At 39.5% G+C, this 25,277-nt stretch overlaps 1 protein-coding gene across 1 annotated transcript in view; it reads left to right on the top strand.

Annotated features, from left to right (window-relative positions):
* SRGAP1 (SLIT-ROBO Rho GTPase activating protein 1) overlaps nt 1-25,277 on the top strand; it is a 283,402-nt gene that overhangs the window by 139,264 nt on the left and 118,861 nt on the right. Inside the window, exons 3-4 of the mRNA XM_060112684.1 lie at nt 3,757-3,919; nt 24,957-25,019. Coding sequence (XP_059968667.1) covers nt 3,757-3,919; nt 24,957-25,019 — 226 coding nt within the window. The remainder of the gene's footprint in view (nt 1-3,756; nt 3,920-24,956; nt 25,020-25,277) is intronic.

The following is a 25,277-nucleotide window of genomic DNA, read 5'->3' as shown; positions in this document are numbered from 1 at the left end:
AGCGGGGGCTACTCTTTGTTGCGGTGCATGGGCTTCTCATTGCAGTGGCTTCTCTTGTTGCGGAGCACGGGCCCAGGTGCACGAGCTTCAGTAGTTGTGGCTCGCGGGCTGTAGAGCGCAAGCTCAGTAGTTGCGGCGCACGGGCTTAGTTGCTCCGCGGCATGTGGGATCTTCCTGGACCAAGGCTCGAAGCCCTGTCCCCTTCATTGGCAGGCGGACTCTTAAGCACTGTGCCACCAGGGAAGTCCCACAGGGACTATATTTATTGAAAAACATCTGTGTAAGTAGGCCTGCACAGTTCAAACCTATGTTCACTGTCAACTGTACTTCATTTGTTTAAAAAAACAAAAAATACACGGGGCTTCCCTGGTGGCGCCGTGGTTGAGAGTCCGCCTACCGATGCAGGGGACACGGGTTCGTGCCCCGGTCCGGGAAGATCCCACATGCTGTGGAGCGGCTGGGCCTGTGAGCCATGACCGCTGAGCCTGTGCGTCCGGAGCCTGTGCTCCACAACGGGAGAGGCCACAACAGTGAGAGGCCTGCATACCGCAAAAAAAAAAAAAAAAAAATACGACAAACTAGTGAATATAATAAGGAAGAAGCAGACTCACAGATACAGAGAAAAAACTAATGGTTACCAGTGCAGAGAGGGAAGTGGGGAGGGGCCACCTGGGGGTAGGGGATTAAGAGATACAAACTATTAAGTATAAAATAAGCTACAAGGATATATTGTACAACACGGGGAATATAGCCAATATTTTATAATAACTATAAGTGGAGTACAACCTTTAAAAATTGTGAATCACTATATTGTACACCTGTAACTTATATGATATTGTACATCAACTCTACATGAATAAAAAATTTTTTTCTAACCCTTCTCATCATAAAAAAAGGTAGGAACTTTTACAGAAAAAAAGGAAGGAGGGGTCCTTTTGCAGAAGCAAATGCAGAACTATTCTGGGTAGGGAATACTTTTTTAATTTTTATTTTTGGGTGACTTTAACCTCTAGTGTTGGTCAGCATAGAAATAAATTTTGGTGATGGTTTCCAGGGTGAGCAAATATCAAGTGTGCTTGACAGAGACTGGAGCCAGTACTAGATCCTCATTTATAGAAACTGTCCCTTTTTAAAAGTGATTACAGATAAGAAGACAGCCCATTTGTACATTCAGTAAATATTTTTGAATGTCTCCTTCTGTGTTCTGTACTTGGTAATCTCTTGTGAACTGAAAACATGGATGGGCCCATGCACCTTAGTCTGATCCCTGAGTGGATCAGCTGCCACCTTTTGTTCCTCCTGTTTTTTTCACTAGTTTTCTTCAAAAGGTAGGCAGCTCCGAATTTTCCTTGTCTTGAGTAAGTTTATTATTGACTACAGAACTGAAGGTAAGGTAATAAGTCTACAGAAAGGACAAACCAGGGTTAGGGGAGAATAAATCAAAGACAGCCCGTTAGGAAAGAGTCAAACAGACCTGGTTTGAATACTGGCTGTACTGTGTGACTTTGGTCAAGTTGCTTAACCTTTCTGAGCCTTGGTTTCCTAACTTGTAAAATGAGATTTTATGACCAGTAAATGAGAAACATAACAAATCGTTGATGTGATTAATAGCTGACATGGAGTATGCACTCAGTATTCCTTTTCTTCACGAAACAAATGTTAAATCTTTAGCACCTTTACTTTACTTTATTTAAGCTGGGCTATGGAGTCTAGCTCTTACTCAGTTTTGGGATGCTTGTTGTGTAGGATAATCCTTGGCCTAAAGTTGCCACAGCATGGTAGAAAGACCAAGGCTTGGATCAGCCTCCCTGGACTCAGAAACTTTCTCTGACACCAGCTTTGGTCTTGAGCAAATCATTGTGCCTTGCTAAAGCTTAAGTTCTCTTTTTGATAGAGGGGATACAAAGCATCTCTGCCTTAAGTTGTAGTGGTAAGGATTAGGTAGAGTTAATGTGTGTAAAGTCTTTAGACCAGCCGCTAGATGAAAATTGCTAACTTTACACAGCACTTACTATGAATCTAAGGCATTCTAGTAAGCACTAAAAATATATATATTAACTCAAATAATCCTCATAATCTTATGAGATTGGTACTGTTGCTTTACCCATTTTACAGATGAAGTAACAGAGGCACAGAGAGGTTTAAATAATTTGGCCAAGATCTCCTAGGTAATTGTTCTGGGATTTGAAGCGAGGCAGTATAGATCCATATTCCATGCTCTTGACTTGTGTGCTCAGTAGGTGCTCAGTAAATGATAGCTTAGCCGCCTCTGTTGTTTTTGTTGTTGTCGATACTGTTATCATTTAGTATTAAGGCAATAAAAAGTGTTTATTCAATGAATGAAATAACATTTATTTAATGCTGACCACGGGCAGGGCCCTGCGGATACAAAAAAGTATGAAATGTTCTCAAAGAACTTATGGGTTACTTCATCATAAAGGATATACAGAAAAGTTAATATAAGATAACACTTAACCTCTTGGGCTGGGCGGCTAGAGAATGTCAGTGGAAAGGCTTCAGTATTCGTCCATAGAACCATTGCCCCTTGCCCAATGGCTCTGAGAGAAAAGGAGGGTTCTTTAGGTTGGGGGTGTAATTCTTAATGTGCCAGCTGGGAGAGTGGGAGGTTTCTCTTCTGGGTATAAGTGCTGGGACCCTAGATCAGGGGTTTCTTCCCTTACACCCACCCATACTTCTGTGGTCTACTTCCTCTTTCTTTTAGAGAGGGTTTTGACTGATGCAGGGTTAAATCCTGAATCCGGGGGACGTAAGGGCTGAAAATCCTTCTTTAATCTTTTTTCTAATTTAATTAGTATTCAGAATCATAAATCATCATGAATATTAGGAGGATAACATGTCTGATAAAATAGCACTAGTGTCCCTGAGTTAGGATAAACATTCTGTGCCATTTTGCCATTTTAGAGTTAGATTTTTAAAGTAAAAAAACAAAAAACAAACACTGTACTTTTTTTTTTTTTTTTAAAGCAGTAATATCCCCGTCGGTCACTGCTTTTGTTTGGAGTATTTCTTTAAAACTTGTTACAAGTTGCCCTTTGTGGTTTATATACACTTTTCACTTTATTATGTAGAATAAAACAAGGAGTGGTTACAAATCTGAAATAACTTAATGGGTTTAAAAAGGAGATGTGACATGTCATAAGCCAGTAAACTTCTTGGTTCTATTCACAAGCCCTGAGACAATGCTGTAAAGTTCTGCTTCCCAGGAACACTTTTTGGGAGGCTGGAGGGTTAAGTATCAGGGGATTAGTAAATCATCCTCACATTTATGTTCCATGCAAAGTATACCCAGCCAAATTTCTTTTCCAACAACAGACTGGACATTCAGAGCATGCTTTGCGTTCAGTGGCAAACCACAGTCTGTCTGTGAGACACTGGTCAGTAGATTTTTATGTAAACATAAGCTGCTTTCTTCAATGGGCTGTTTAAAGCTAAAGGCCTGCCTTAATACTGTATATGTTAGGGTCCCATGCCCTTGTCAAGAGTGTGGGTTTTGACTGGTGTTCTTGGTTCAATTGTTTTCTTCCAAGCCTAGGGGAATTGCTGGCTGGGTGCCTTCCCAGCCTGGAAGGCTGTTCTGCTGACTCTGGAGTATCTTGCCATGAGCAGTGCTCAGAGGAGAAAGAACAGGGACAATGCCCGTCTGTTGTGGCTCCTAGTTTGCCTTGGTGACTTTCCCTTAGCTGATCGGGGCAGCTTTGAACTTGATGGTAATTCTCTCTCTTCTTCACTTCTTAGGAAAGACCAGAACTTGTTGTCTCCAGTGAACTGCTGGTATTTGCTCCTGAACCAAGTGAGACGAGAAAGCAAAGACCACGCAACCTTGAGTGACATCTATCTGAACAATGTGATTATGCGGTTCATGCAGATAAGTGAGGATTCCACGAGGATGTTTAAAAAGGTATCCTCCATCAATCCTGCCAGAGTGTGCTTCCCTGTAACCACTGAGCCTGTAACCAAGACTGAGAAGGGTCTGCTGCCTTAATGACTTAATTGTATTCAATAAATATTAGGTTCAAAAAATACATAAGTGAACAGATATTTTAAAGACACAGAACGAAAAGTTAAATCGCTGCTGTCTTGGGAAAATGTTATCACAGTTTTTTTCTTATTCCCACCAGACTAGCAACAGAAGCTGTGAGAGAGTGACAGGAAAAAAATTCCCCAGGGCACGGAAAATTCAGTCCCTTACATGCCAGAGAGCTTCCTCCTTCCCAAATCCACTTTAAAAAAAAAAAAAAGAAAAAAGAAAAAAGGAACTGGGCTTTTAAGGCTTCATATCATTGTTACCAGTCTCAGCCAACTCTCAGCAATTTTTTTTGTTGTTTGGACATCTTTGTTGAGAACAATAACAAAATTGGACCATTTCCTGTGTAGGGAATGCAGCTACTTGCTCAATAAGACTGGCTTTTGGTTTTTATGTTTATAGGACAAGGGTTCTCCACCACCTCCTCAGCTTCATACTCAGGGTGTTTGGTGCCTATACCAATATCTGTACATCTATTCAGTAAGTAATTATTAGTTTCAGAAAGTGGGGGGAAAAAACCACCTTGTAGTTTAAAGACATTTATGTTTCAAAGGGACCCCTTAAAACAAAGTTGTATCATGCAGGCCATCTGGGAAACTTCTTAGTCATGTTTGAAGTGTCCACAGTAGATTTGATTTCTGACCTAGAAATGGAATTTAGCAAACTCGAAGTTTTCTTTTCCTCTATTAAATAGGAAGAAAAACGTTTCAAACAAAGGAGAAATTTTTAAAATTTGGAAATAAGAACATATTAAGAAGAGACCACATAGAGAAATATCCTATGTATCTTAAAACATAGAGATTTTTAAAAAATAGTTTAGACTGAGCCAGGAAAGTAAGTAATTTTCTCGTATGTCAGCCCTTTCTGCCAAGACCTCATTTGGTTCAATGGGCTTTTTGCGTCTTGTCCTCTATGAGTGAGAGATGGTGTCAGGTCTTGGAAAGGTTACTTCGATGAAGAAAAACTAGTCCTCGTGCTCAAGGAGGTCACAGTTTATCCAAATTTGTATGACGCTATATGTTGCCTCCCAGTCATGGGGACGCTGGCAACCTTTCAGCCAGGGCCTCTGGGACCAGCACCTCAATTGACTTCGTTTAGTTATCCATCCAGCAAAACATCTTTAAAATGCCAGGCTGGGAAGCAGAGTTAAAAGACACGTTCCCTGCCTACAAAGAATCCATTACAATAATTAACAGTTACCACAATAAGGAAACACACAACCTGTGGTAGAAACTTGAAGGCTGGAAATCTTAACCCTACTGAGGGGCCAGGAAATTCTTCATAGAGGAGGGAACACCTGAAGTGAGACCTGTAGGAGATGGAGGTGGTCATCAAGCAGATGAGAACAATGAACTATTCCAGGTAGAAAGCAGAAGCATGACACGTGCAGGGAAAGGAAAGAGTTTGGTGTGACTGGACCAGGGGTTGTATGGGAGTGAGTGATGGGGTGTGAGGCTAGAAAGGACTGTCATATCAACAGGGACTTCGCATGTCTTGCGAAGCTGTAAGGATTTGTGCTTTGTATGTCAAAGTCAAGGGCTTCATAAAGTTGATGGGAACTTAGGGCTGAGAGTCAAATGGATTTGGACTTGAATCCCAACTCTTCTGCTTTTGTGATCTTGGGAGATGATTCAAGAGAGTGCTCTCTTCTGTCTAAGGGAGTGGGGAAGGCTGGACTGGCAGAAGGGGAAGGTGAGCCTGTGGGAGCTCTGGGGCTGGGATGGCCCTTTGGAGTTTGTCGCCAAGGAGGCCTCGCCTTTGTTTTGCAGACATTGGATTTGAGCTGCCCTTGGGGAGGGGCTAAGTCACCTTGGGGTGATGCAGCTCCCCTTGGTGGAGGGTAGTTCCCAAGGGTGATTCCGAGAGAGAGATCAGCTGTAAGTTTCAACAGCCAGCAGCCAATATTCCCAGTAGTTGGGGAAATAAGTTCTTGGCTCTTGAAAGAGGGCCTCAGGAATGTACAGTAAGTACACACACACCATGCCTGCTTGTTTGCTACCTAGAAGTTCTCTTCTTATCCAGATTTTCTGGGACTCAAAGAATTGTAATCCCTGGAAGCTGCCTATTTATAGCAGACTCCTGGTTACTTCAGCATTTAGTGGGGAGAACAGTCTTCTCACCTTTAACTATTGCTGATCAGCTGGAAAGTTAATAGTCATTACAGTGACAGGTATAAAATTCCACTTCCTCAAGCAGACCCAGCAGATGACATGCCTCACCTTTCCATGTTTTTAAAATTAAGAGAGGGTAAGACTGGAGCTTCTTGAGGAGTCAGATCAGCCCACTAGGACACATTTGTCATCTGCAAAGATAGGAAGCCAGGACCCATATCTGTCAAGTCCAGAGAACTTCATATCCCTTTAGATTAAAAAGCAAGACTAGGCTTTTCTGCTTTTTTTTTTTTTTATATATCATCAAGCCATCTCCTTCTCCAGCTCTTCTTCCATTGTTATGGTTCCAGAAGCATATTTTTTATCAAATCAGAAGGAAATGATCAGAACCAGTCTGAATTGACCTTTAGAACTTCTGTGGAGTCCTTAGTGAGCATAATGCTTGTTCTTCTTGGGAGGGGATTTTGCAACTTACTCATTTTTCAAAAATAACCCCATGTCTGTATGGAGATCCAGTTAGATGCTGGGTGCTTGACAGGTACAGCCTCTTACACAGCTGTGTCGTATTCAGTTTAGTCATTGACCAAGAATCCTTTTACCCAGACTGTTCTATCAAATAAGGAGTTTGGAGCAGGTAATTCTAGGCATGTTTTTGTTTCCAAATGGATATAATAATCAGGAAGACACTTATAGGAATACCTAATTCCAGGCATAGGTATAGGCAACAGCTTCAAGACTTACATTTTAATCACATCAGAACCAGTTTTAGAAATAGTTGCCTATGCTTGACAGTTTTCAACGGCTAAAAAAAAGGGAAGCTTTAAAAAAATAATAATACCCAATTATTCAAGTATCAGCTATTTCAAATTTAGGTCTTTAGAGTTGTAGATGAAGCCTGTTGGTCAGAATAACATAGTGATCCATCTCTAAGTCTCTAACATCAGATACTTTGCATATGAATCTTAGTTTTGTCACTCTTATTATCTATGTGGACCTGGGAGTGTTTGTGAACCTCTTAAGTCTCACTTTCTGCATCTGTAAAGTAAATATAGTAACCTATTTCAGATACCTGTATGGAGATTCATGAGTCCTGCATGGAAAGCTACTTACCCCAGTGTCTGGATTTAATGCTAATATGGTCTAACTAATTTTTAGCTGTTATCTTTGTTATTATCTATACTGTAAACATTTATTCCTTACACCTGTAATAATTATGTAATGTGAAATTACACCAGACATTATCTTAAATGTGTCCTCATTCTAAAGAGACTGTGTAGCACAACTGTGATGAACACCGTCCAGATCATCACATGGTATTTGTATATCACTTATTATGAAGTTCCAAACCATGTTTGTAAACAGACTCTGAGACATGCTCCAACATCCTTGCTTGGAGCTGAATTAAAATTTTGGTCCTCACATTTCAACAATTAATGGGAACTTAGGGGATAACACAGTGAATACCTGTGTTGGTCAGCACCCCCTGTGCCTCTCAGGTCCCCCACAGCTATTTCACATAGACAGTCTTAACTTTGAGGCTTCACTGATTTCTTCATTCATTCAACAATGAGAGTTATTCAATTCCAGACCCTCGGTTAGGTATGGACAATGTGAGCACAGACAGAGTAGGACTCTGCTTTTACTCTCATAAGTTCTGCTTTACTGTTTTAGGGGAAGGTCAGAACTTGGAGACTGCTTGTACACAGGGGTTTTTCATTATCAGTCCTACTGTCCTTCCCGAAGAACAAGAGGCAGTGAGGTGCCTCTTGCCCTGTTCTCCAGCCCTGCCTGCTGGAGTGATGAGATTTTGCCACCTTCTTTCCATTACTCACGCTCGAGTGGTCTGCATCTGGGTTGGTGCTGCAGCCAGAAATTGTGTGATTCGTATGTTACACATAAAGTAATCAGCATCAGCAGTCACCATGTAGGAAAGACCACAGCTAGCTCGCAATAATCACTTTATTTAAGCACCTTATCACATGATCTTCTGTATCAAGTTTAAGAATGTTAACAGAAGTATGTAGTTTAGAGGGAGCACCATAAAATGGCAGCCTTTGAATATGTTCAATTATCTCTGTGTGTTTTAAATTATCTACAAGTCTGTCATTTCCCCATGGATTATTCTCAAATTATTAATGTTTTTATTCTTGGTTTGCATAAATATGTGTACAAATATAATTTATTTTGTTTCTTCACCAATAATAATGACATAACCCTACCACTTTGCTGAATTTTAACTGTGCACCCAGCACTGTGCCCGGCGTTTTTCACACATTAACTCATGCACCCTCACAGCTGCCCAATGAACAGGGATTATAAGCCACATTTCAGGCATGAGAAAACAAAAGGCTCAGATATAATTTGTAGAGCCGGGCTGGCTGGTACGTCTTCTTGTCTTTGCCTGTAGGCCTTAGATAGTTCGTAGTTACTACAACTGTGTTGGTGTTTTTCAGTGGTAACCGGAGACGTTACGCAACGCACAGGTTAGAAACTTCTGAGATTGGGACACTGTGGGTCTTGGCCCCATTCATTTCTAATGAAAATCCTGAAGAATGATAGTTCTGGATGAGGCAGCAAAATCTGTCAGTCATCCAAGTTATAGGCAGAGATTCAAAGCAGCAGAGACTGGCTGCAAGCCACTGCGAATGACCTCACTTTGGCCTAAATGCCGTAGGTTATCAGATTCAGACTCACAGGAATTAAATTAACCCACTTTTGGTATTGTTGATTGTGTGGCCTAATCTGAAAGGAAAGAGAAATTACTAGTAAGATTTGGAAATTTGAGGTCATTTAAAAATTTTTATCAAAACGAATCATATTCTATTTAAATACCCTAGTATGAAAGAAAACAAAGACATTTCATGGGAGAAAAAAATACTGTTTTCAATTAGGCCATTTAAAATAAGTTAATATTCAAGCAGATGCTTTGAGTTAATAAACGATACTAATCTAGTACAGATCTCTAAGGCTCTAACCTTGTTTTGAAGAAAAAGCCCCTAAGTTTAAAAAAATCTGAAAACTTTACAGATCTGTAAATAAAAGAGTCTTTCCTATTGTACAAATCTATACAAATCTATATATAAAAGAGAGTCTATTTCTTTTTGAATATAAAAATACATATTCATTGTAGAAATTTAGAAAACACCAAAAAATATAAAAATGGAAATGAGTTACCCATATTAATGCTACCTACTGGTAATATTTCTCGCTATATCTTTTCAGCATTCATATGTATAAGCATACATGTGTACTACACAAACACACATACATACGTATTTTGCAAAATTGAGATTTCATTGCAGATAACCTGGGAACCTGCCCTTTTCATGGAAAATATCGTTAGCGTTTCCCATGTCTGGATATAATCTTTTAAAATAGGATACTTCGCGCCTGCATAACGTTTCACTGTCGGCACAGCCATGTTGCTTTTCCCGTTGTAGGACATTTAAATCTTTCACACATCTTTGATATTTTTCTTATGCTACATTCCTTGAAGTAGAATTATTAGGCCAGAGGGTGGCATTAGAATTTCATGCTTTGGATGAAATTCTTACTTTTTGCCTTTCTGGAGTAAAGATGGTCATGGCTGTGATTTACCAAGGAGCAATCTATCCCCTGAAAAATAAACTGACTGTTTATTAGCAGAGAGCTACCACATGTGATTTAGTATGCTGATGCAACAGTGGTAAATAATATAACAAGAGGAACTTTTTCAAAGCATTTCAGTGCAGTGTAGCAGAAGAATTAAATGGTATTCTGGTGGCCTCAAGGGACAGCTTAATAATTGATGGGGAGTGGTTAAATAAGTGAGAGTCGTTCAAGCTAATGCTACTAGCTGGTTCTCTTGAGTTTTATCAACCCTATGGTTAGCTCATTTCTCTAGAAGTAAATCAAAACCAAACTATCATTTCTTACAGTGATGCGCTTTTCTGAAATATTTTAGAAACTATTTTTAGTTTGTATTTATAAATTGCTTATCAGGATGGCTGGCACATAGATAAATGGCAGCTGTCAGTGCTGCTTTTCTTGTATTTATGTTGTTGCCTTTATTATTTAGTGACAACAGGACATATGTGATTGACCTAGCCGTAAATTTAGCAGCTGAGTTACTAGATAAGAGCATTCCGCATCAGTTTAGAAGCTTCATTAAAGACTTTTAAATATATTAAGCAAATGTTATATGTCTGTCTTCTTGGAAAGTGATATAACGTTAAAAAACCTGAGGTCATTGAGGTCAGCTAAGTTGGACGTTTTGTCGCACAGCATGATGTAGTAGTTGAACCCATAATTACATTGAGAATAGTTTCCAAAAACACTTGAAACCTATTTATGGTAAAAAAAAAAAAAAATCTGAAAGTATATAGACCAAAATTATTTTAAATGGGTACCTCTAAGTTACTTTTATTTTCTTCTGTTTGATTTTTCGTAATTTCTGATTTTTGTACAATGAACGTATTGTATAAGACACAAAGAAAACAATTATTCATTGTAAACTAAAACCTTAGAGAAACTTGGCCCCGAGTACACCAGTCAGTGTTTACCACAAAGAAGTGGGGAACTATATCCAGTAACTAATTCAGCCCGAAATGCTGTTTATTAATGGAGAATTAGCCTATTCTCCAAGTGCACTTGAAAACTGTGCTTTGAATATACAGTATTCAGGTGCTTAAAATGAAGACATGAAATCAGGGAACTTCTGAGCAAGATGGCGGCATGCACAAGGGCTGCAACAGCCTTACCTCCCAAGTTCTCTTTGCAATGACTAATCAAATGTATAAATAGGAAAGACTGGAACAGTCCTTTTACCTTCAAGCAGATCCCATACTTCTTTGCTCACTCTGTTCGTTCCCACCTTACTCTGAAAGGAAGTCTATACCCCCATCTCCTTTCCCTAACTTTATTTTTCTCTCCAGCACTTAACCCTTTCTGCCATATTTTGTATTTACTCAATATTTGTTTACTTTCTGTCTCTCCTCAATTTAAATGTAAGCTTCTGAGGGGGAGGAATCTTGTATTGTTCACTGAAACAGTGACTAGCACATAGTAGATACCGTGTAAATATTTATTGAATGAATAAATAATGAATACTTACATCTGTATTAGAAACCAGAGATAAGTGTCAGCCACATAATAGAAATTTCAAGGTATTTCAGAAGACCCAGTATTGACAGGGCTGGATTTAAGCAGCACTATCACATGCTGTCTACTTCCTAAGAGAGAAAAATCAGAGGAGAAATGAGTCATGGCAAGTCTGTGGCAGGGTGGAATAACTAAAGTGCCAGCCTTCTGGGCTGAGGACTGAAAGGGGGTGTCAAAGGAACCAAAAAGTACTAGGGAGATTACAGAGAGGGTGTAGATTTTAAAAGCAATCTCATGAAGTTCTTTATTAACTCCTGGGCTCTCTCCTGACCTGCACATGCTTGGGTTTGATCTTAAGCAGTATACCTACCAAAGACTTTGGGAGCTGAACTAAGGGATAGACCACTGCCTGGGCTCCAGACTGGCCACTGAATGGTGCGTATGCAAGTCAGATCCAAATAGTGCTACAAAGGTGTTGGAAACAGTATGGATATTGAAACCACACCCTGTAGAAGGCTGGTCAGAATTTGCATCCTGAATTCAACTTGGTTGATTTCCTGATAAAACAAAAATATCAACATTCTACATGTGGTTTAAATAAAACCCAGAGTCTCATAACATAATATTCAAAATATCCAGAGTATATTCCCAATTACTCAGCATACAAAGAACCAGGAAAACCTCAGCTGACATGAGAAGAGACAATCAATAAATGGCCAATCCTGAAGGACACAAATGGTGGAATTAACTAACAAAGACTTTTAAAGCAACCATGATAAAAATGTTCCGAGAAGTGAGAGCAAATACTGTTGAAACGAATGGAAAGATAAGTCTCAGCAAAAAAAAAAAAAAGAAGAAAAAAAGAAAGAACCAAATGGAAATTTTAGAACTGAAAAGTACAGTAACCAAAATTAAAAACCCACTAGATGGGTTTCGATAGAAGAATAAAGATAACAGAGGGAAGAGATTAGTTTCAGTTCATCTTAAAGATAGATTAACAGAAATTATCTAACCTGAACAACAGAATAAAAGATTGGGGGAAAAATAATCAGTGCCTCAGGGAGTGTTGGGACAATCCTGAAAGGTCTGATATTCATGTCAGCAGAGTCTCTGAGGAGACGAGAAAGTGAGTGGGTAGAAAAAACATTTGAAAAAATAATTACAACAAAACTTCCCAAATCTGGCAAATAAGATAAGCCTACCCATTCAAGAAGCCAGCAAAACCCAAGCTAGATGAATCCAAAGAAGTACATGCCTACACTCATAATAATCAAACCAAAAACTAAAGACAAAGAAAAATATATTGAAAGCGGCCAGAGAAAAATAACACACTACCAATGGAAGAACAATTGGATGACTGTGGATTTCTCTACCTGCTAGATGCCAGTAGCACCTTACTAGTTTTGACAACCAAATATTCCTTCAGATGTTATCTAATGTCCCCTGGGGGGGAAATTGGACCAAGTTGAGAACCATTAATCCAACTTGAGTTTTCCATTTTTCCAAACATTTTTTTAAAAGAAATGTTCCAATTTGGTTTACATATCAATTACAGGGTTTACAACTCTAGATTAAATTAACAAATATGGAGTAGGTCAAAGGCACCCAGTCTCTCATCTCCCATCAAGAGAAGTTAAAAAAAAAATATATATATATATATATATATATATATATATATTCAATACCAGGTTTATTTAGGTTCAGTTATTCATAAAAGATCAGCACTTAAGAAAGTTCATTTTCAAAGAGCCTTGAACACTGAATCCTTACCCATTCTCCTCATCCAAGAAGGAAACTACATTCTTAAAAGAACTGATGAGGAGAGAACATTCCTACCTTAGGTCGAGGTGTCTGTAGTTGAGATCAACAAAGTCTGAAGCAACCTGAGAACAGTACTCTGGTTGCTAGCCAGCGTTTCTTACCATTTGAAGACTTTGTTTAATTTCACATGGTAGGATTCTAAAAGATTTCCAGCAACTGCAAGAAATGCCATATTGGGGGATATTGCACATAGAGCAAATATTTGGATTAAGAAACTCTTGTGATACCTTGAGTAATAGCAACCCAAAAATATGCACTTGCAAACAAACACTGAATGTGGTTGTCAGATTGATTTCAGTACCTTTTAAATCTCAATCAAAGGGAAACATTTTTTTCTCATTGTTAGAGAGGCAATTAAATAGAAACAAGCAGAAATTTTACCAACTAAATACTTTGTCAGATCAATCTAGAAACTTAAAACAAAATTTGACACTGGCTATATGAACTATATGTATTGAGAAAACCCACTAATGTTCAATAACAATAGTAAATAAATACATGCACCACTTTTACTTTTTAAACTTTGGTAGTTTCAAGTGAACACAGAACCATAATTGGCTTAGTGCACTGGCTTGAGTAAACATAGCCATTAAAATTTCATTTCTTTAGCTCTAAAGATAGAGATTGCAAGGGGCTGCTAAAATAGTCTTTTATTTTTTGGCGAGGTCTTATAATTACACTGACCAGTCATGACAAATTCATTGCAACTTCTACTTTTCCTCTCATTTCCTTTTTTTTCTGAAACCTAGCTTTACTGAAATCAGTTCTCTTTTCCAAAACAGAGTAGACATTCTATTTCATTATTCATTCAGCAAACCTTTATTGATTATCGTTATGTGACAGGCACAATGGTGGGTTCTAGGGTCACAAAAGTAAGACACAAATCCTCAATTAGTATTCCAAAGGGGCTTATAATCTAGTAACGAAAGGAAGTATAGAGATAAAAATTACATTATAAGTTGGCAACTGCTCTTACAGAAATAGGACCCAAGAGCACAAATGCACAGATGATTGAGTAAGGCATACTGCCTAGGAAAATGGAGAAAGGCTTCACAGAGAGAGTGGCATTTGATCAACGTCTTAAACTTGGTGAGGTTTTACAGAGGAATTAGGGGAAGTGCCTTCTTCTATATGTATGTAGAGAACAGCACAGGACAAGGGCCTGGGGTTCTGATCAAGACTAGCACATATCCAGGAAATGATGCTAGGAGAAGATGACGGTAGGTGGGGCTCTTGGCCGCATCTTCACAACTCTTAACGGAAGTGAATTGTCATCTTAGGCCACCTCTTTTTGGCCTGGACCTAAAGCTCACATCAGTTACACGGCTGGGATTAGGAGTATAGCCTATGACATGGCAAACTGTACATAGTGGGATAACAGCTACCTGTGATCTAGAAAGGCAGGTTGGGGGTGAGGGCTGCAGGCATGGAAGGATTTTGATTTTCAGTTTAAGGAACTGGTATGTTTTCATCTAAGCAACTGAGGAAGCCAAGAGAGATTTTGCATCAGGGATATGGCATAATCAGCTTTGTTTTTTGAGAGCATTGTGAGGAGTAAATTGGAATGAGAAGAAACCAGTCTTGGGGAACCTAGTGAGGAAGCTGGTGCATTAGTAATCTGGGTGATGATTTTTGCTCTACCATGAGTTATGGCCAGAGAGTATTTCCATACTTATAATGATATTGTCTTCAAAAAGATCTCATCCATGTAGATCAAGAATGAATCAAATGGCTTTTTGTTGTTTTATGAAAGGTCTGTTGGAAATTCAAAACCAGGACATTCTTATTCAGTCCATCCTAATCAGATTGTAAGGCTTCTACTCCTTTATCTGATGGCTCTTTAGCCTGTTGGAGAAAAAAAACGAAGCTAACAGTGATTCCAGGATTCTTGGGCTTACCTTAACTATGCAGATGTGGGTTTGGACTGCCACGGCAAAACAGGGTGATTGCAAGCAAATGCAAGTCACTGAGAGGTGTTTGTTGCCTCCTGATCTTCCCAGGATCTTAGCTTCTACCCCTTGAAGTATAAAGAAATACTTTATATGTCCTTAATGCCACTAGCTCCAAGACAGTGAAAGTTATCTGGGAGGCAAAGAGAATTCTCTCTTCATTTCTTTAAACTGTGTCATATAAGGAACAGTTGAAGACAGTGGGAATGTTTGGTACAGAGAAAGTAAGCCTTAGCTAGGAATAGTAACTGTCTCAAATATTTGAAGACCTGTCATGTAGAAGATGGCTTAGATTAACTAGCTCTACAAGTCTATAACAGTTAAGACTGACTGGTGGAATTAAAGTGGAGACAAGTTTTACTTTATTCTAAGGAAGACCTAACAGTCTAAAGTCAGCAAGGGCTTGCTCAGAATTAAGAGTTCTGCTTCCTTGTAGCTTTGCAGTGTTCTCTGGAATAGACTTTATCCTCCTTGGTATAATAGTATGTCAAACACAAGTATTCTAGAAAGTAAATCTTGAATTAGGTTGAAGTGACCATCTGAGACATACTGATTTGAAAGTTGCTATGAGTAGACTGTTACATTAGCATTTAGAAAAATGGAGGCTGATTTCATGAAATGAAACAAGGATATGATGCTGAGCTGATAATAGTGACATGACAGTTACATTTATGGAGTGCTTGGTTTGTGCCAGGCACCTTGTTAAGCACGTAACAATGGATATCTCATTTAATCCTCTTAAGAACCCTAGGGAGTATATTATGGGAATCTTCTCCATTTTTCAGATGAGGAAACAGCTCAGAGAAGTAAAGATATTTAAATAATCTGACCAATAATCTGGATCTATGTTGATGGTTTGGGGTTTGTTTTTTCCTGCTTCAAGTAGGCTGTCACCCCATGTACATTTGCCTACTAGCCATAGGTGTTTTCTCAAATTCTCTGGTAGTATTCAAGGAACCAAGTTCTTGGTGAACAGGACACTTACCCCATGGGAATTTGTTTTTTGTTTTCTTTCTATTCCTTAAGCTACCTTTACTTAAACACATGGTTAATTCTATAGACCAATTAATGAGTTGTAGTTCTGAGATGGTACTATTAGTATTAGGATAAATATATATCTTTAAAGGAAATTTCTGATTTAGGATAAATTCTTGAAGATTGGTTTATTAAATTTTGGGCTTGGTTCAAGAGTTATATAGAGAAATTTCACTTGACTTAAATTGTTTGAATAAGCATAAATCAGACTGAATTGAAATTGTTTTGTTTACCTCTCTCACTAAAATGTAAGACCACTTTTCTATCTTTGGCACATAGAAGGTACTCATATAAACTGGTAGAATGGATGACTGAATGCATGAGTGTGTACGTGAATAAATGAACTTTTATCAGTATCTCAAAGAATCTCTGCCTTTTGCTTACTAATTCAATGAATGACTTATAAATGAGCAGATCTCCTACTTACTTTATTTAGTTTTGTAAACAGTCCCTGGATTTTTCTTACCACAGTACTATTAAGACTGAGGTCATGGGTTCCCTACACAATATGGTCTAGTTTGCTTCACCACAGGTTATACTCATAACCCCAGCCAACTGTGCCATAGATGTAAGCTTTTGGTCACACTGGATCTTTGCACAATCACACCTGTCACAGGAGAGAAAGACAGTTGTCTTTAGTGATAAACTAGTAGACTCAGTTTCATGTACTAAAGACGATGTATTATTATGATAATTGTTAAGGAATTATTAATAAAGCTGAGTTATTACATTTTTGTTAAGTTCAGCATATTGAAAAGTGGTCTGGAAATGTATTTCTGATAGTTTTTAGTTAATTATATTACAGTCTTAACCAGAGTTTCATAACACGTTCTAATTTTAATTAGGTAGGTTTGTTTATATCCACTGCTGAGAATTATGCCTAAGTGATTATTCCTCTAGAGGCACTGAAATGGTGTTTCCAGTGTATCGCCATTTTGAGTAGAGAAATATCCCTAGCATGAAAAATTGTGTTTCTTGAAGAGTTAAGGAAGTGCAAGCTGAAAATGATAATAATTGTTTCATCTACTTTATTCCCTGTAGGATTTAAAATTTCAGTCTTGAGTTACTTAATCTGTCTGTTCAAGTGCTCTTTAAACCTGGGTGGTTATGAGTGACACTGGTGTACGTGACTTTGCACTTTTGCCTGCTCACAGGCTGAGCACAGTCGAATGCCACATTTGCCTAGCAGTTATATTAGTAAATATTCTAGGAGATGCCCCAGATATTTCCTTTAAGGTTAAGTTTTGTCTTGTTTCAAAATGAAGCTCTGGTTCCCCTGTATCTATGATTTTTTTTCTAACTTTCCCACATTTTCTAGTGTCATGGAGTTTTGTCTAAAAGAATGTTGATTATTTTTCGCCTTGGGAATGCAGTAGATCGTGAGGCTAATTCCATACACTGATATTTAGTTGTGATTTTAATAAGTACAAATCCATGTCCCTTGACAGATAGAAAGGAAATGTGCAACTACTCTAAATATTATAGCTTGCTTCAGGCCATTAAGCCCAGCCCAGATTTTTCCATTAGGCATTTTGGGGGATGCTGTTGCTGCTATCTTCAGAGTTTACATGAATTAAGAGAATCTATAAAGACACATGAACACGAGGTTTTGGAAATTTAAAAGCACACACACTGTAGAGGTATGGCCTGACCCTTTTTTTTTTTTTTTTTTTTTTTTTTTTTTGCTGTACTCGGGCCTCTCACTGCTGTGGCCTCCCCCGTTGCGGAGCACAGGCTCCGGACACACAGGCTCCGCGGCCATGGCTCGCGGGCCCAGCCGCTCCGCGGCATGTGGGATCCTCCGGGACCGGGGCACGAACCCGCGTCCCCTGCATCGGCAGGCGGACTCTCAACCACTGCACCACCAGGGAAGCCCCCGGCCTGACCCTTTTAACCAGAATTTACATCCAAAACTCACTGAGCGTGAGGCACTATAATCATTTGCAGCCCTCTCATTAAATATTTAATCTGGTTTTCCTTCTTCTCTCTTAGTCTCACTCTGACTCAGCATAAGGTCAGGATTCCTTGACTGGTCATCACAATAGATTTACTTTAAAAATAACTCTGTGAGAGGCCAGAGGCCCTCTGAATTGGTCATTTAATACAACCATATAGATCAGTTGATCGATTGCCCAATGTACTCAATTATGGTTGTATTAATTATGCTCTTTGTTCTGCCTTCCTTTCTCCCCTTTCTGGGAGGTTCCAGGGAGCAAACCTGCTGTTCTCCAGGAATAGAGATACTGGCCAGGGTCCACCCAGTGTAGCACTTATCACAGTGCTCTGTATGGGAAGCTGTTCGGGCACATGTAGCTCCTCCATGAGTCTGTGGACTCTGGAGGGAGGAAGCCATGCCTTACTCAGCTCTGGGTCCCATTCATTCATCCAAGGTATATCGAGCACCTACAGTGTGCCAGGCACCACGGCAGGCCCTGGGAACACAAAAATGATTAGGACACAGTCCCTGCTTTCAAAGAAACCCTCTGTTTATGAAGAGAAAAAGAAACATGATGAGCGTAGTAATAACGGGCAGCATCAGTTTAACACTCAACTGTGTGCTGGGTTTTGTGTTAAGTGTTTAATAAGGACCATCCCAATAAAACCCTGCGATGTAGAGGCTGTGGGTATCTCTGTTTTGCTATTGAGGAAACTCACAAAATTATTTAACTTATGCACAGACAAGAGAGTTTGATAACAGGCATCCAGTTTTAGAGTTTGAACAACTAACCACTAAATCATACAGCCTAGAAGTGATAATGAATGAACGTATTATACAGTCACAAAGAAGGGAGGGTCTAATTTCCTTATTTGAAGCACAAGGTAAAAGTTACAAGAAACTTTTCACAAAGTAGTAGCATGTAGGATTGTACTAGGCCAGTGAGGACGGCATGGGGAAGGCAGAGATGTGCAAGTAGAACCTGGGACTGAGCAGCTTATCAGGCTAAAGGATGTGGTTTGAGATTTGTGGAAGGTAAGGTAGACTAGTTTGACAGGGGAAGTTATGAGTGATTTAAGAAATTGTAACTCTATCCTGAAAAAAGTATAGCAAGAATTTGATGGGTTTTAATCAGAAGAAGGACATAATTAGCTCTTCATCTTTTTTTGGTGGGGGGAGGGTGCTGCACCACGCAGCTTACAGGATCTTAGTTCCCCGACAGGGATTGAACCCGTGCCCCCTGCAGTGGAAAGGCAGAGTCCTAAACAGTGGATTGCCAGGGAGTTCCCTAGGTCTTTATCTTTAAAAAAAATTCTCATGACATACAGAAAAACAGATCAACCAGAATAGATAGGATTGGTGGCTTCTCTTTCAAGGAGAAGAAGCAAGTCTTGGATGAACCCCAGATTCTGGCATGAGTGACACTATTGTCCTGGAAGCGATATAAATTCATTATAACCCTTTTAGAAAGTAATCTTCCAATGTGAATCCAGGGTCTTTAAAATGTCAATACTTTTATCCTGGTAATTTCATGTCCGGGAATTGACACTAAGGCAACAGCGCAAAATGCAAGATAGGACTTTAGAACAGCATTCATGATAATAGTTCAGGGTGATTAAAATATATTGGTGAGGGCTTCCCTGGTGGCGCAGTGGTTGGGGGTCCGCCTGCCGATGCATGGGACACGGGTTCGTGCCCCAGTCCGGGAGGATCCCACATGCCACGGAGCGGCTGGGCCCGTGAGCCATGGCCGCTGAGCCTGCACGTCCAGAGGCTGTGCTCCGCAACGGGAGAGGCCACAACAGTGAGAGGCCCGTGTACCACACACACACACACACACACACACACACACAAAATATATATATATATATATATATATATATATATATAGGTGAAACTGAATGAATAAGTAAGTAATTGAATGATTGATGGAAAATAGTGGAAACATTGGAAACCATAATAGAAGAATGGTTAATATACATTCACTGTGTAGTTATTTTAATCAATAATAACGTTCTAAAAATTATATAAGTACATGGAAAAATGTATGATAACTGGAAAAAAGCAGAGTAGAAAAAAGATACTTTATTATTATAGAATGATTACAACTCACACCTCTGTTTAGATAAATAAACTTGAAGGAAATACACCCATCAAATTATAATGGTGGGGCTTCTCTGGTGGTGCAGTGGTTGAGAGTCCGCCTGCCGATGCAGGGGACACGAGTTCGTGCCCCGGTCTGGGAAGATCCCACATGCCGCGGAGCGGCTGGGCCCGTGAGCCATGGCCGCTGAGCCTGCGTGTCCGGAGCCTGTGCTCCACAACGGGAGAGGCCACAACAGTGAGAGGCCCGTGTACCACAAAAAAAAAAAAAAAAATTATAATGGTGGTAGTTTTGGCCTTCTGTTCTCTATTTTTCCAATATTATTTAATACACTTAATTCATTTTTATAATGAAAAAAGGTGGAAACTTTGGGGCTGTTCATTTTGGACTTATGTTTGAATTGTCTGAAACATAAAAGTGATAATAAATAGGAAACAATTAGAAATTGACTTGGTATTCAACTCTGGGTTTACACATTCCCCAATGTCAACTGAATGGAAGTTCTAACCATTTTCTTTCCCCTTGGGTCAGAATCCTAGAATCCTATTGCAATGCATTAGAAGTTTTTACCATCATTTGAACTTATATAGGCCCACAGAATGGGGGGAAAAAAAACTGTTCGCTTTTTCAACTCCGTACTTGAAGCAGTTGGAGGGGACTCTCCTTCCCTGTGCAAAAGTAATTTTAATCAGCCAATCGCAAATAACATGAAAAATACTTTATTTCAAGCATATATCATTTCATAAAGTTATTTTTTTCTCTTGTACAAAAGGAACATTGATTGCTTTCCTTAATACCCGTATCCTTTTTCTTATCTAGCAGCTCTTGGTCAAGGGTCAAGGGTCTGCTCTCACTGTTTTCAAATTTTTAATGAAATAGAATCCAGAGGTATACTTAAACCTATTGAATTTTGATGGACTTTTGATAATTCAGATATTTTCTAATTAAAGGGTTTCAGTGCATTAGTTGAGTATGTCAGCATCCTGTGTGCCACAGCAGATGTGTTTTGTTTTAAGATTGCTTCTCTTTGGGTCCAGAGTCATATTTAGAAGAAAGGACTGTTTTTCACTGTTACTGTAATAAATTGGAGACATGTTTAAAGTTGGGGTGGGGATAACATGAGGTGATCTTGTCGTTGCTTCTATGCCATGGGGACAGGGACCAGGCCCCCAGCACTCAGACTAGGACTTGATGTTGTCTGGCCCGGGTATCTGTGAACAAAAGGGTGTGCAAATTCATGCTTCACCCTTCAGTCACATGGTCTAGTGTTTCAGAGCACAGCCCAATTCTTTTAACAGTTTTTGCAGGCAAAAGGAGTGGTGCAGGGCAGGGAGAAAATGGTTAATTTCGAGGCTACTAATAGGCCATGGAGAGTTTAGACTGTCATTCAAAGCGAACATCTAGGCGGAAACTTCCGTGATGTGTCATGAGGGTAGCTGGGGCTCTACCTACCTGAAAATAACTTGCCACCAACTTCTCACAGAATTTAAAGTTCCCACTGAAGCCTGGCTCCTTAACGGCCTCTTTCATGACTTGTATATATGTTATCCCATTGGCTTGAGGAATTATCCATTTCCTAGTAGATGTTTGATTAATTCATCTGGTACCACCAGTAGTATACCCACGAAAATGGAACATAGATAAGTTCAGTGTACGTGTGTGGCAAGGGTGTATGGATGTAAGAAGGGCTCAAGGGCTGGAGCACAATACTTGAGGCGCTTCCAAATCAGGGGTCACTTGGGTGGATCTAAAGGCCAGGGTAATGGGGAGTGGGGTGAAGGACATCCAATTCAATTCAACCAGTGTCTGCCAAGCACTTTCTACGTGGAAGTCAATGGAATAAGTGTCCATAGAGACCAAAAGAAGGAAGAATACCATGTGGGCTTTTCACTCAAGAGGGTTAACCGTTACAGTGTCTGGGAAAGAATTAAATAATTATAACATTTGTGGGATGTTTACTGTGTGTTAGGTACCATTCTGAGTTCTGTGTATGTGTCATCTGGTTAATACTCTCATCAACCCTATGACTTAGGTACCATGACTACATTCCTTTTATAGATCTGGAAACTCAGGCACAGGGGAGTTCAAAGCCCTTGAGACTTCAGTCCCAGCATTCTGACTCCAGAGTCCTTGCTTCGAAGTGTTATTCTATACTGCCTCCCAGACAGATTTTTTATATTTCAGGGCTTCTGAGGAAAGGTGAACCAAAAATGTGAGTGTGCTCAGCAGAGAACAGTATGTCTGTTTTGCCAGACTTCCTCTACCACATTACCTGAAATCTTGTAAAATGTGAAATGTACAAAGAACCTTTTTGCTGTTGTAAGATATTTGACTTGGCTGGTTTAGCAGGCCCTTATCGCCCCAAACCCAAGTGTTCAATCTGATCGTAAATATTCTTGGCTTGCAGTTAATTGGACCTAAGGGAGTTGGGTGGTTATTGTTCTAAAGTCTTAGCCAAGAAATATTTTCTTTTTGGACTTGCTACCTGAAATGTGGGCAGCTGAGCAGAGTTACTTGGTAGCCTTTGATCCCATTAGAGAGTTCTGAATTGGTAGCTCAGATCCTTGAATGAAATATGATATTAAAATAACACCAAGCTGAAGTCATAGGAGATTGCAGTGTAATGTATATAGTCAGAATAGCCAAGATTTAAGGGAAATAAAATGAGTTTCAGTTGGCTTCATTTGCTCACTTGTGGCTTTCCTTTCACCCTTCAGTGATTCTTAACCCACCTCTTCACATAGCAGGGACATAGCAAAACATAAAATCTCTAACTCAAGTGTAGGGATTTTAAATCTTTCAGAGCTCGATAAACACCAGCACCCTTTATCACTCCAAGAAAACCCAGGGACAAATGCAGCTAACAAACTTGAATTTCTCAAAGTTTAGCTATTGCTCTGATGTCATCTTCCCACACTAGTTTATGTTCACAAATTTTTGCTTCAGCACACGTGGCCTTTTTTTTTTTTTTTTTTTGCGGTATGCGGGCCTCTCACTGTTGTGGCCTCCCCCGTTGCGGAGCACAGGCTCCGGACGCGCAGGCTCCGGACGCGCAGGCTCAGCGGCCATGGCTCACGGGCCCAGCCGCTCCGCGGCATATGGGATCCTCCCAGACCGGGGCACGAACCCGTATCCCCTGCATCGGCAGGCGGACTCTCAACCACTTGTGCCACCAGGGAGGCCCACATGTGGCCTTTTTTAAGGGAGGCCTAACCCAATGACCTAGTGTTGGCAGATGGACTGTGTTTCATCTAGATCCTCTGATTTTATTAAGGGTGGTCTATGGGCCTTTCTTTTCTGCCCTCTCACCGGTGACCAGCCTTCACCAAAGGCAGTAACTACTTCAGCAAATCACACAAACAACAGTATTTCAATTTATTTACAGATTCATTTAGCAAGTGCTGATTGGAAGCTTCCTTTGTGCCCAAGTGGGACCTGGACTAGTGTCTTCTTAAATTCCATACCCTCGGCACCTCACTTGCCTCACCCTAGTTCTGGCCTCGTGCCCAAGCACTGTGCAGGACACTGGGGTCGCAGAGCTGATACAGATATGGTCCTTACTCTCCCAGTCCTGACAGCCCAGTAGAAGACACAGAAATGAACCCTGGATGTTGTTGTTATTGTCTCAAACTATAGATTAAGCCATGCTACACATTTTTTTTTCCATTTTCTGTACCTGACTAAGTACTGAACTCAAAACAGGGAAAAAAAAAAAAAAGAAAAGTAATTTGGATATATGATTTCCTTTAAAGTTAACTTACAGATTTTGCTGAAAAAAAATATTCAAATACTCCTCTGTCAAACCCTCAAAATTAGCCTAGGGAAGAATATCTTAAATGCTGTCATTTACCCACTGAGTGGAAAAGTAAAACTCTCTTTTTTGTCTTAATGAAAAAATAACAATAATAAATGCAGAGGCAAAAAGTATGTGGAGCATAAGTGGCCTTACCAACTCACTACCATGAAAGTGTTTTCTTAAAATTAAAATTGTAGTCAGTCAAAGGGAGAGACAAGTATCATATGATATCCCTTATATGTAGAATCTTTTAAAATGATGTAAATGAACTTATTTATAAAACAGAAACAGACTCACAGACATAGAAAACAAACTTATGGTTACCAAAGGGGAAAGAGGTGGGGAGGGATAAATTAGGAGTTTGTGATTAGCAGACAGAAACTACTATATATAAAATAGATAAACAACAAGATCCTACTGTATAGCACAGGGAACTATATTCAATATCTTGTAATAATCTCTAATGGAAAAGAATCTGAAAAAGAACATATATATATATATATACACATATATATATATGTATATGTATAACTGAATCACTGTGCTATACACCAGAAACTAACACAACATTGTAAATCAACTATGCTTTAATTAAAAAAAAATTTTGTAGTCAGTCACATAGTTATTTTGGAAAGGGAGAGTAAATTTCCCTTTTGGTTTCTAACTAAGCTTCTGGGGACTCACACTGCAAAATTCCCTTGTGATGATACTGAGATGGGAAGCAAGATGCTGGAATTCATCTTTTCATGACTTAAGTTCTGCAACTCAACTTCTGAGCAAGCACGGTGCTTCACCCTCCTTTTTCTCGCTCTTGATAAAGTCTGATTTGGATGGTGGGAGAGCCATTCACACTGTCCACTTCTTTGCTTCTGTCCAGCCAGTGGTAACCATTGGTGCACACATCTAGTATTTAGAAAGGGCCATTTGATCAAAGATGTTCATTGTATCAGGGTCGTGCTGGCCTTCCGTTGTGTTATACACATTCTTCTATTTTCAGTCAGTGGACTTCTTAAGATGTAAGTCATCTAGAAACAAGTTTCTGTTACAGTTTTTAATATTGTTAATTTTTTCTCATTGCAGAGCAAAGAGATTGCATTCCAACTTCATGAGGACTTAATGAAGGTTCTTAACGAGCTCTATACGGTAAGCACGTAATCTTTCTTTTGGAAAAATCTTTGGTTTAGAATTCTGGTTTGCAGAAACACTTCTCTTATTAGAACTCATTCCAAGCTAGAGTGTTGATGGATGCTTGTCTGGTTGAAATGTGGAACTGAGTGGATAGATGGCATGAGACGGTTTCAAGTAAATATGTATATGCAGTCAGAACACTTTAAGAAACTGGACTATAGTTGTCCCAAAAAGAATGTTTTTATATGGTTGGATTATATGTGATCTATTCAT

This window comes from Mesoplodon densirostris, chromosome 11 (genome assembly GCF_025265405.1).
Source record: "Mesoplodon densirostris isolate mMesDen1 chromosome 11, mMesDen1 primary haplotype, whole genome shotgun sequence".
NCBI classification, from domain to species: domain Eukaryota; kingdom Metazoa; phylum Chordata; class Mammalia; order Artiodactyla; family Ziphiidae; genus Mesoplodon; species Mesoplodon densirostris.
The sequence above is the reverse complement of the archived record's forward strand: the minus strand, read 5'-3'. Positions and strand labels throughout refer to the sequence as shown.